The sequence below is a fragment of the Neofelis nebulosa genome, chromosome 5 (assembly GCF_028018385.1).
Source record: "Neofelis nebulosa isolate mNeoNeb1 chromosome 5, mNeoNeb1.pri, whole genome shotgun sequence".
Classification (NCBI taxonomy): Eukaryota; Metazoa; Chordata; class Mammalia; order Carnivora; family Felidae; genus Neofelis; species Neofelis nebulosa.
This window is the reverse complement of record NC_080786.1, coordinates 72,093,219-72,106,106: the sequence shown is the minus strand read 5'-3', so window position 1 is coordinate 72,106,106 and position 12,888 is coordinate 72,093,219. Positions and strand designations below refer to the sequence as shown.

At 34.3% G+C, this 12,888-nt stretch overlaps 1 protein-coding gene and 1 long non-coding RNA gene across 12 annotated transcripts in view; one reads left to right on the top strand and one right to left on the bottom strand.

Annotated features, from left to right (window-relative positions):
- PEX5L (peroxisomal biogenesis factor 5 like) overlaps positions 1 to 12,888 on the top strand; it is a 231,018-nt gene that overhangs the window by 120,695 nt on the left and 97,435 nt on the right. For 6 of the 11 annotated variants that reach the window (XM_058730585.1, XM_058730582.1, XM_058730591.1 and 3 more), the window contains one exon: positions 8,716 to 8,820. The exons of 3 other annotated variants lie outside the window; for them this stretch is intronic. In XM_058730585.1, coding sequence (XP_058586568.1) covers positions 8,716 to 8,820 — 105 coding nt within the window. Of the gene's footprint in view, positions 1 to 6,324; positions 6,391 to 8,715; positions 8,821 to 12,888 lie in introns of all 11 variants that reach the window. 2 more of the 11 variants (XM_058730583.1, XM_058730580.1) reach the window with 1 other exon arrangement.
- Positions 3,018 to 8,746, bottom strand: LOC131512206 (uncharacterized). Its single transcript, XR_009262022.1, has 3 exons — positions 8,614 to 8,746; positions 3,284 to 3,349; positions 3,018 to 3,098 (listed from the first exon to the last, which is right to left on the bottom strand). It is a non-coding gene; the product is annotated as an uncharacterized LOC131512206 (long non-coding RNA).

Below are 12,888 nucleotides of genomic sequence, written 5' to 3'. Positions count from 1 at the left end.
GTGAGAGAGACTATTCATTCCCTTTCAAGGGTCAGGGAGGCATTAGGGAGGAGCCAACCCACACATTACCAATGACTCCCAGAGGACTATCTAGGTAAGCAGAGGTGCCAGAGACTGATCCAGAATTTTAGAATAGGAATTCCCACAGCCTCAGCTTCTCTCTTAGAGCTGTTTCAGGGAAGTCAGGCAGATGGAATACCTTAGCTGAGACTTTCTTGGCTAGAATTGGCCTAGTTTCTTAATTTACTTTTCTTAAGTTATGTCAATAAAACTAGAGCATTTGGTGACTGGGGAACATGCTGGTAAAAACACTTGCACCTTCCAGAAAATGAGGAAAGCCGCAAAGAAGGGTACTGGGTGCTTAGGCTCCAAGTCCACTACTCTTGTTCAAAAATTAGCAATAGAATTTACCTGAAACATTAATAAAGGGGACAAATTCCACTTCACTACCTAATAGTCCTCCTCTAGAAAAAAAGCAGATGCAGTATAATTCTTCCTTGTGACATCTGGATAAATTTGCTATCTCTAAGTCAATAATTTGGTAGCAATATATTAATATATGGTCTTTCCATCTATTTTAAAAGGGGTGTGAGGACTCAGTCTCTTTGCTCTGAGATAACTGTCAACATTTAAAGGTCTCCAATTTAGTAGGGGGATGAAATTCTTTCTTGTGACTTGTTTTTGACTTGGTATATGGATATATTACTTATTAGGGGCAAGAAGTTGGGGGATGCATCTAATCACTGATTAGTAAGTTTCACAGAAACTGTTTCATGGTCTTAACCACATATTTACCTACAAGGATTCTTATTTATTGTATTTATTTTGGAAAATTTTCCAATCTTATAAAATCTGGAAAAGACAGAAATGATAAAGAAACCGTATTTTATTTTTGTGACATGGTTCCTCCAAAGTTTCCTTCCCACCTACCTTCAACAGTCTAAGATCTTACATACTGCACTAACCTGGCTATTGCATATGCTTAGAAACCAGACCTCAAGACCTCGTCTCCTAATTCTTCTCAGAAAGAGGCCAGGTCTCAACTTCCTTATCCTCAAAACACCTATGCTGGTGAAGAATAATTATCATACTTTCTCTTCAATGTTGGGACATCCATCCATTTGTGCAAGTAAGATTCAAGCAGTCTGGAGTAGTTACATTTGGGGAGACATTTTTCAAAAAGAAAATAATAACAAGGTAATCTTTAGGACTTTGTGTTTTTCACTGGTTTCCTTTTTCTTATAAATAACCCCAGAAAAGTACCTTGTTTTGCAAATCATCTGAGATATTTAACAAGGGACTGAAAGTAACAAGAGTAACCTTTAATTAAGATTACATTTTTGGTTGTGTATTTCTCATATTATTAAAAGTCTCTAAAATATAAATATATTATAAAATATAACTTTAAATAACAAATTTTGGATTTATCATACAAAACAAGAAAACAATACTTTATTCTACATTTACTTCTTAATTATCAAATTTATATTATTTACATAATATATAAATATATAGTAAATAAAATATGTAAATATATATTGTTTATATTTATCTCAATGTTGAGATAAAATAGGTGCTAAGTAATTTAGAGCCACATTAGTCAGAGTAAACGTGATAGTAAACTTAACCAATTCATCACTGGTTATAGGTGAATGAGAACCGAGTGCTGTCACCTTGACCTTTTGTCAAGAAAGCTTGCTAAGCACACAGATAAATAAGCCCCAGGGACACAGTGACAATTAGGCTTAGGCGGGAGAATGTTTAACCTTCTCAACAGAACAAACAAATGGTAAATTGTGGACAAATGGATCTTATTAATTAAAAATAAGTCTTATCTGTCCTTCAGAGCAAATTTCAAACATATTTACTTGGCAACATATTATTAATATTAATGAATTTTTATTTAGATGCTTGAAACTTATTTAAATGTCTTTAAGACTTTTTATCTAATTCAGAATTCACTTCCTGTCAAAGTTGGCCATATTATGTGATTTCAGTATCTTAAATAACTTGAAAACAGCATCTAATACTTGTATTTATTAAGTAAACTTGAGTGTCTATTTTATACCTAATCGTACAAAATGGTTCAAAAGAAATGAGCATAGTCTCCACCCACACAAGGCAGTTTTTTGAGGAGACACAATCAAAAACCATTTTACAAAATAGAGGATTATAACCAGGTCCCTGGGAGGAGCCTAATCTTAATGCACAACTCAGGAATTTGGAGTGCAAGGCAAGAAACAATTCTGTTTCTCTCTTGAGGAACAGAAATTGAAAAAAACAGTGAGGAAAACTTTGGAACCAGTTGGTGACTCTAGTCATTGAGGGCTGTTTTTTTAATAAAAGTAGAGACACAGGGTGACTCAACTTTCTCAGAAGTGCTCCTGGATGGTCAGGAACACACCCTGAGGCAGGAGAGAATGAAGTGCTTAGCCTTGCTGTCTGGTGTGGAGAGATTACATTTTAAGAATCCCATCAATTTTACACAGCAATGTTTTCTGCCTTCGGCCTAAATGTTCCAGATTTTCTGAGTGTGTTTTAAGAACTACAAGATAAAAGCTACTGATTGGGCACCCAATAAGATTTGTAAGTACTGTTAGGGGAGACTCCCTGAATCCTAACAAAAATAGTGATAGCAGTGGCCATAGCAAAGGGGCCTGTTAGGGTGGGAACAACCACAGCCAAAATAGAGCCCCCAAAGATGACAGCAGAGCAGACCTGGGGATGCCACACTGACTCTTGAAAAGACATGACCCAGGCTCAATGTAGGCATTAGGCACTGTGGACACAGTACATAGGGCACTAGATGCTTTCAAGGGCCCATAAAAATGTTTTAATCTCTCTTAAAATCAGAGCCCCCAAAATGACTGTTATAATAATGGATGTGTAATAATAAATCCAGCCTGGATTACGTTTGTCTTTATAACAACACAGTCATAAGATGCGACTTTTGACTTTTTTTTTTTTTTTTTTTTTTTTTTTAATGGAGGAAGGGACCCATGAAGGCAAAAGTGCTAGGGCCGCATAGTAGTCAATATCCCTCTGCACCAATCACTCAGGCCAAGGAGCGTGAATGTGCATGTGGGGGGCTCAGAATCCTGGTGACTTTTGTGCGTGGAGGTTTAGAGTTAACAACCATAGAGATTGTTATCCATGACTTTCTTGAACCCACTCCCTGCACAGCCCCACCACCTGCAGAGTCTGGAAGGGCACAACAGAAAGTGACTGTTAAGCACATCACACGCACCAGGGGCACAACCATTATATAGGAGAAATGAAAGACTTTCTAGAGTTCCTAGAATAGGTGATGGCTTGGAGCAGAGTGTACCTCTCATCTGGAAAAACAATGCTGTGGAAGAAAAACAGGATAGTAAGGAAGAACTATATGGAAGCCCTCACTGAACCAATAGTGAATACATTATGATTTGTGAATTCTATATATGAATCTCTGGTTAAGAATCTCTGTGCATGCATCCTAGTTGTTTACATCTGGATCTGTGCTTTCTTCTATATGATTAGAAACAAGGATTAGCCAGTAGACCCAGATTTAGTTCTATTTGTATGGCTTTTAAAATTTAAAATTATTCTGTTGGAGGAGGGGATGGGGATGAGTTAACTGTAACTGTGATAGAACCAGCCTGGTCTAAACCCTCCTCTAGTTTGAAGAAAGCTACAGGAACACACAAAATGGGAAAGGACACAATATGGTAGGCAGGGATCACCAGCATTCAGAGGATACCAGGAAGCATTGTTCTGACATTTTCCCATGTTGGAAAATGACACTTACCATGACATTTACCTTCCCAAGTAAAAAAAGGTTATCCTGTCTCTGCACGTGAGAGACAAGACAACCATCAGAAATTAGCTTTTTTGTGGGTACCTTCTTACAGGTGCGTTTAAGTCCAGGGTCCAGAAGTTATGAGATTTATAATTTTTCAGCATATGCAAAACTGAATATCATTTCATTTGAAACAACGTTGTTAAACTAATATCAGTGGCAAGTATTTACTTGCCTACATGTATATATGAAGAAATATATTTAATACACTCAAACTTGTAAAGTTGATGGTAGTTTGCCTATTCTTAAAACATTCATCCTAAAAAACTACTTAATCTCCAATGTTGTAAATATGAAACTTTGGGACAATGCATGAAAATGTCAGGTTTGCTATTTTTATTTTTTATTAGTGCTTTTTCTTAATTTTTGGCAACAGCATGTATTAATTTTTATAATTATAACAAAAGAAAGTCTATTTTTTAAATTCATATATTAGATAATTTGGGGTTAACAGTGATGTTTAGTATTATAGTCTTTCACTTTTCCCCTAACTTACTTTTTCTCCATTTCTACTTTTGAATATCTCTGTTGAAGGCACTCTGGATTATTATTGATAGATTAAGAATAATAAAAATGGTTTTTAAATTACAATCTGCATAGTAGCAGTAATAGAATTTGCAACTACAAAATTGCTTATGAATGGGACACGGAACTTTGGAATTGTATACTTGAAGTATTTTGTGCACCCAAAACCTCAGGACAATCCTAGTAAAGATGGCATTTAATAGCATCAAGTTAACATTTAATAAGAATTAAAGTGATGCTAAAGGTTATAAACCTGATAAGATCTACGGAATGAAAAGAAGTCTATATACATGAAATCTGTAGGTTAGTTTTCCATAATGATAAAACAAAAACATTTCATTCAAAATATACTCATGAGTGAAGTTATGGATGGCTGATTCTTACTGACCGTTGCACACTGAAGAAAACGTTTTTCAAAAATATTTCCTTAGACCCACACTCTGCGATTATACTGAGAAGTGGCTCCTTCTCGAAACTTAAGTGGTATAAACAACCTGCATTTATAGCAATCAGTGAGGGGGATGTGGGAGAGAAGGAAGCACACAGTCTGGGAGGTGGCTGTGCCTTCAGTCCTGGTTTAGCCACATACTGGCTTTGAGGCTTCAGCCAAATCACACCATCACACACACACACACCTCACTATCAATCTGGCAAAGACAGTTCATGCCCCACAGAGCTTTCATGTGATGGTACAAATAAAAATAGGTAAAACACCTAGCAGAGTACCCAGCACATAGCAGCTTCTCCAAATAATTTAGTTCTCCTCCCTATGAGGCCGGCCTGGAGCCAATACCTCCACATCCAAAGATGTCTGGTAGCTTTCACAGCCTGGTGTCCAGCCTGCGAAGATGCTGTGACTTCAGTACTTTGTACTCTGTTGTTTATGTACTATGTTAACACAGACAAGTGAGCCAAAATTAGATTTTCTTAATAAATGTCAATGTCACTTGCTGTACTATCTGCATTTCATTCATGTATGCCTGATCTTATAATAGAAGTTAACAAAAAGATTGTTCTCAAGAATTATTATTTGTTAGAAAAGTGATTATTTTATATATATCACTGGTGAGGAAACAAAGTGATAAAAGAAAAAAAAAGAATATTGAAAAATTTTCTACAGAAAATCACCAAGAAAAATAGAAATCTCTACATATGGTGATGTTTTCCAAACAGTCAATACCATCTCAAGAAATTAAAAAAGGAAGTGAGGAAAGGTGATTTTGAAGTATTATTCGAAAGGAAATAGGCTGAAATAAATTGCTGGAAGGTGTCCCAATGTGCTAATCAACTTGTAACATTGCACTATTCTTTTCTGTTGTTGCTAAGAATTACACAGAAGCATACAGGCTTAATGTACTCTAAATCCACTTGTATGCTTAAGCATATATTTCATTTTTGCTCTCTCTGTATTGTTTCAGATAAAAGATTAATATTGAGTCTTTGGTGTAGTTATATTTAGAAAATTGAGCTTGAAGTCTAGATAATTATGCATACATATTTCTTACAATGTTTTAAGCCACTGACTTCAAAAACGAAAAGACTTGTATGTGTGTATCACCGTCAGCCCTGCACAGCTGCTGATAAGCAGAGTAGTATCATTCCCTGAGTTGCCAAATCCATTATCAGCCAAGTTCTGAATTCTAGAAGTGTTACCCCCACAAGATAAATGGACATGTCAGAGATAACACAGCTTGATTTGAAGATACCAGGTGGAGGTGGCAATATGGTCTGGGGGAAATCTTGCTTTGCTATATGAGCATATTCATTTGATTTGCCAGTGGTTGTATACGCTCTGTCTGGAACCATGGAGATGTCATTGTGGCGGACCTTCCCGTTCTGTTCTCCGGCGGTACCACACTTGTAGAACAGTGAGGCTCGTGGGGTAATAACTCAAAAGCCAAAAGGTGTAAAGAAAAAAAGTTGCTAGCAGGCACTAACATGGGTGTCATGACTCTTTTCAGGTAGTAGGTGTAACCTTGAAGAAAAAGTGGCACTGTCTTCAAAAAAGTGACCTGACCCTGGCTTTGGTGGGTTTTTCTGCAAGAAATAAAAAGCACCGCATGTGTTTATTATACATCCTTTCTAGCTGACCACTGCTTTGTTCTAGAGTTCAGCATGAAAGGACTAATTTTTGTTTTGTTTTGTTTTTTGTTTTAGTGAAATGGCATGTCCGTTGCTAATTCTAGCTATAATAGTTGCACATGTGAAAAATATCTGTATGTAGTTTATGATTGGTAGCATTTCAAATAAATGGTATATTGAAATATTGACCTGAAATTTTTTGAGATGCTTATCAATTGACATCTTTTTCTTAGCCCAAGAGCAGATTCTGAATTATTATTATTATTTTAAAAGTATACCTTGTTATTTTAAATATATTAGGAATTTAAATATAAGCATGCCACTTTGTTTATTGCTATATTATTAGAACTTCTTGGAGCATGGAAAGAATTCTTCACAAATGATTTTGCTCTTTTAAAAAAATAAGCTGCAAATATATTTGTTAAACTATATTTAGTCTACAAATGAGTGTAGCTTTTAAAGCAATATCACTTTATAGTATGTAATGTTTCATCCAAATAATGTTTATAGTTTGAAAAAATGTTAGTTTAATAGTGCCATAATAAATATTTTCCCAGAATTCAGAATTGTATGCATCTGTTTTAGGAAGTTCACATTGCTTCATAAAGAAAAAACCTGGGATCATTATGCACCCCAATTTGTTATGCAGTAAATCATTGTTTTTCTTTATTTTTCCAGAAGTCAGTTATTCTAAGGATTGTGGCCATATAAACCTTCCAGAACACATATGAAAATTGCTACTGTTATATGTGCTAATAAAATCTCTAGTAGTTGATATTCCATCATGGAGATAACACATTATCATTCAGTAATGTTAGTTCTTAAGTCAAAACACACCAAAGAAACTTTCCGCCTTGTAAAGAGATTCACACATGTTAAAATCTATAGAGAAAGTTTTTCTTTGTTTTCATAAGTAAAAGCTGCCACTCATTACATTTTAGAGAAGCAATGCCTGAGAAAATAGACAGTTTTGCTTCCTAGAGTAAACCTACCTTCTAAATACTTAAAAGCCCTCTTGCAAACCCAAGATAATGATGCACTTCCATCCTTTTTTGCTGCATGGAAACTATCAAGATTCATCAACCTCTGGAGTTATTATTGACCCTAGCTCTTAATTACCTTTCAGATAACAAACCCCCATATGTTCATTTTTGTATCTTTGCCTATGATATCTCTATATGCTACATTTGTATTTTAAGTAGATTTACAGCACAGATATTCATATGTGCTCTTAGTATAAAAATCTTTTCTCTAGGGAAGCTTTGCCCAGAGACCTGAGAAAATGGACGTTTTGTTTTTAAAATGGTTAGAGATTATTTAATTTTTACATAGTATAAGATGTTTCTAATTGGGTTGGGAAGGTGATATTTTGTTTTGTTTTTTCCATTATGCCATATCTACTCACAAAAACTTAATAGTCTGGTAAACTAAAATGACAGAAAGCCAATATACCCCTTTATAGTCCCAAATTCTGCTTGTGGGAAACAAAAAATGTGGGGATATATATATATATATATATATATACACACACACACACACACACACACACACACATATATCAGTGCTTCAGTTATCAACCATCCTTTATTTACACCTAGATTTATGGGATTCTCCAATTAAAAGACATTTCTAAACTCCATTAAAATTCTTCAATCTCAAAAACATTGAGAATTGCAGACTTTTTTCACCAAGGTCATACTATCTCCACAAAATAAACAAGCTGGGTGAATTTCTGTGATGTTAAGCCACTGAAGAATTTTTAGAAGTTTTATGACACTTTTACTCTTTTTATGCCCAATCCAATAAAAACTGACAGACTCCAGGGACCACCCAGCAAAACCCCTCTGTGGGAGTCAGACACTGATCCTAATCCTGATCTCAGATGCAGACTCTGTCATTCAAAACATTTAAGAATGTTATAGGAACAATTTGTAAATTAACATAATAGACAATCCATAGTGTTTTTAAATCAATACTATAAAAATTATGTTCATGTCATGCAAATTGCTTTAAAAAATATTATACATATAAAATACTATGTTAAAATTAAATATGTCAGCTGTAAAGGTGAAAAAGTAGGTAACTAAAAGTTCACAAATAATCTTTTTTCAGATTTTGTGTGTTTTCTCCTCAGCCAAAAGCCTCAAGATTCACTTGCAGCAGCCTACCTCTTCATTTATGTTGGATTGCTCTTTAAACATTAGAATATCTTGTAATAATAAGTTAAAGATTTCTCCTGACACAAGTCATTGTTGATTTCACTGTTATAGGGAAAAGGCTCTAGGGCGGCAGATAAGGCTGTTGCCATGGTGATGAAGGAGATACCGAGGGAGGAGTCTGCTGAAGAAAAGCCCCTCCTTACTATGACATCACAGGTGGGCAGACCCATAGGGTTCCTGTAGGAAGCTGACATATGTTAATCTATCAGACATTGTGATTTCTAACTAGCAAAAAGAAAAAAAAAAAAAACATTAACTTGAACCAATTTTTAAAAAACACAGTTTCAATGAAATAATTATACAATATAAAATGAAAACCAAAATTGCTAAAAAAGGAAAATTCCATCATTTAGTCATTTGTGGATATTAATGTTCATTACTCAACTTTAGTTTTAAAAAAATGTATATGCAAGTAAACCATGTTGCTTCTTTATAAAGGAATCTTGTTAACAACTTTGGGAAAGAAATAACAATTAAGCTAATGGTACATTTGAACAACAACCAAAAAAAAAAAAAATCAAATTCCTGTGAATAAATACAAGTTCTATTGTATACATATGTCAGTTTACCAGTAGAATATCTAAATTTTCTTAAATGTTAAATATATTTATGTTGTGACTATGCATACTGCATATATGTCTATACATATTTATGTGGATACCTAATTTACAGGAATGAGCCAGAAGTCCCTGAGTCCCCATGCAGAAAATGGCATTTGTGACCTTTCTTATACTTAGTGACCTTGAAAACAAAAATATCATCTCTATTATACACACATGAGAGCCATTTTCAGCATTTATTATTACAAGTATAGAAAAAAGTTTGCATTTGTATGCAAAGACACGCTGAGACTGTGAATCCTGTATGTCCTCAGGGACTTTTGAAACACCCTGTAAAATCCACATAAATATGTATAGTATACTCATCACCACTCTGTGGAACTATCAGTTTTAAATTTTTAAATGAAAAATATTTTTACTTGCATTTATCTTATAATTTAGATTAGATTGTTAAACATTTCTTTTTTTCTGTAATGCAATAGTAAATGCAGTGATTCAGTTCCAATTATATGAACATGTCTAGAATTAGAAACATGTCCATTTACAGTCCTCATGAAAGGCATTTATATCAAAAGCTAAATTATGGCAACTTATTTTTAGAATATCATCAGATCACATCCCCAGCTGCTGCCAACATGTGTGGTTTTATTTTATTCTAAACACTGTGTTGTAAGTAATGGAAATCATAACAACATACAACAATCCATTTTGAATAATAAAAAAAATTATTAAAGATTCCTAGGACTTTGGGTTAAATTTTATATTGTGAGATTTTTACCCATAAAGAAGAGATGCTTCTTCCCAGTCACACATAGTGGTAGTTACAAAGAAATATGCTTTATATTTACCAACGTCTCCATTCTTTACTTAATTTACATAGTAAAACATGTACAGTTTTACATTGATCTCCTACCCTTTGTAGGATCCATGTCCAAAATACGCAGCTCAGAGTTCCTCAGGTAAATGCTAAAGGAGGTGAGAACTAGTTGGGAGTTCTTGGCTAACGACAGAGCCATATTCATCAGTAGAAGACCTATCCAGATTTGCCATTGGCATAGTTGTACTACAATATCATTTCAGATTATCACAAGTTAGGACAGGCCCCAGGACCTAAGATTCTTTCCCCCAAACCATGCAATGCTATGTGCTTTCCAGTAATCCCTTTCAAAGGTCCAAAATTACCATTATAACCTACACTTGAATTTAAAATTTAACACAAAATACATTTTTTATTTTTTTAATTTAGAAAAGAAATTGTGATTACCATTTTTTCATATTCAGAACATTTGTGTGTAGCAAGTTCCTTCTTTAATCCCTGTCTAATGTTTCATTAACTGTTTTTGAGGTTCTAGTTACAATTTTACTGCATGAAGATTATGTAATGCTTTCTTTGGTGCATCATATTCTTGTTGCATACTGGCTAGTTTATGAATCAGCAAACAGTTCTGATTCATAAAACGTAATGCATCTGTTGTGATGATAATTTTATGGAATTAATTTAGTGACAGCTATGATACAGTTATTTCTCAGTCAAATACAGCTTTATTAGTTGACATACTTTTTCCACTATACACAAGTGGCTTCTTCCCTGCTATGCACCAGTGGCGTGCACAAGCCAAAAAGCAGCAGAATGATCTGAAAAAGTGAGTACTTCTCATAGCAACCATAGCATCCAATCCGTGTACCATACCACATTCTTACTTGTTATCCTGTGTGAATGTATTAGTGTCTTGAAATATGTCTGTCCAAGCATCTCCTGTATAGCCCCTTCTGACATAGTGCTACATACTACTGACTACATTGACTCATCTTCATCACTGGTATGTCAATGCCAGCTGCCCATTCATAGATTCCAGATGTGTCTGAAACTAATTGCTGCTCTCTCGATAATGTCCTTAGAATAACCATAATTGATAAAGTACAAAATAAGTTCTTGAAACACTGAGTCCTAACTTGTTTACTAACTGTTCAGTCAACAGGTCGTAAGTGTAGAATAGTTTTTATTGCAGCATTTTTTGTATTTTGTGATTATTACAATCACTTTTAGAGAGATTTAACCAAACATAATCCAGTGAAGTCATTTATAGTACACTGAACAAATTGAACTAAAACGTGAGAGTTGGCCAGATGATCCGAATTCAGTAAATTGCTAGGCCCTCTGAGAATTCCTCTTTTTGTTTACTTTCATTATTAATTCTGTATTAGCAAACAATATGTTAAGCACTTCATAGAAGCTCAGATTCATGCTGTCCTAGACTAACACTTGAAGTCAAGCAGTATGTAAACAAGTGTGCATTGATGAAAGGTTTGAAGGAAAAACAGTATGTCCTCAAGTCTTTGAGGGAAAGAGTTTCTCTAGACCTGTGCTGTCCAATACAGTAGCCACTAGCCATGTGTGGCTACTGAGTGTTTTGTGACTACCCATAATTGAGATGTGCTAAAAGTATAAAATACGCACCAGATTTTGAAGATTTTATTCAAAGAAAAGTAATATAAACTGTCACATTAATAATGTTTATGTTGATTACACGTTGAAATGATCATTTTTTAGATACATTGGGCTAAAGAAAATATATTATTAAATTTATTTCCTGTTTATTTTCAATGTTTTAAAAGCGGCTAACAGAAAATTTTTAATTAGCAAGTTCTCATTATTTCTATTGCACAGCACTCCTCTAGACTGTAATAGTATAAATTAATCCAATTTGAGGAAGAAGGAACAACTATGTGCCAAAAGATTGCTTATATCATAGAAAAAATTATTATTCTTTATGAAAATGAAATTGTTAGCAAATATTTTTTCTCATAAGGAACCATCAGAAATTTCCATTTTAACCACATCCCATAGCACTTTTTTAAGCAAGATATCTATAGAGTATAATATCTGAAAAGTGTGTGTTTCAGATCTCTTCTTGCTAAGGGAATTTTTTCTTCTTTTTTTTTTTTTTTTTTTTTTGGCAAACTCAACCCTTGTTTTCTATCTGTCCCCACTCCTGATACCTAGATACTGATATTATTTTTGTGTCTTATAAACATAAAAAGAATAATGTCCTTGATTGGAAAAAATGTTCTCAAGGCTGCTAAATATAGCATTGTTTGGGTTTCTATTACCAACTTGAAATAATTGCTTTATGTTCTCCTGCCTGCCTCAATGTCTGCCTGCCTACAGACTACCCAAGCTGTAAACAGTAATATCTATTCATTTCCCCATGAACAGATCCACATTTTTTAAGTCTAACTATCCTGTCAGGAAAATATAGTCAGTTGGTTGACATTTAGACCAAGTCAAAGAGTTGCAAGTTATTACATGGTTATCCTTTACTGCGGTGGGGGGAGGAGGCAGAGCAGAACTATTAGTACGATTACTAGTTCACAAGAAATTACTTTGGTCGGGTGTCAGAGTTACCATGACAAAACTCTCAAAGTCTAAATATTTAAAGGATGCATCCTAACGATTTAATTAGTTGTCTTGGGGTTTCAGTGGATTGAGTCAGTTAACTTAGTTTTGACATGGTCACTATTTTGATGGGCACCACACAAATTTCTAAACTTGCATAGGACTAATAAAGCCATAAACAAGTAGTTCAATTATGAAATTATGAAAGAAAACCTATTTTAAAGTGACACATACTTTGCATCAACAATGTCACAAATAATAAATGAA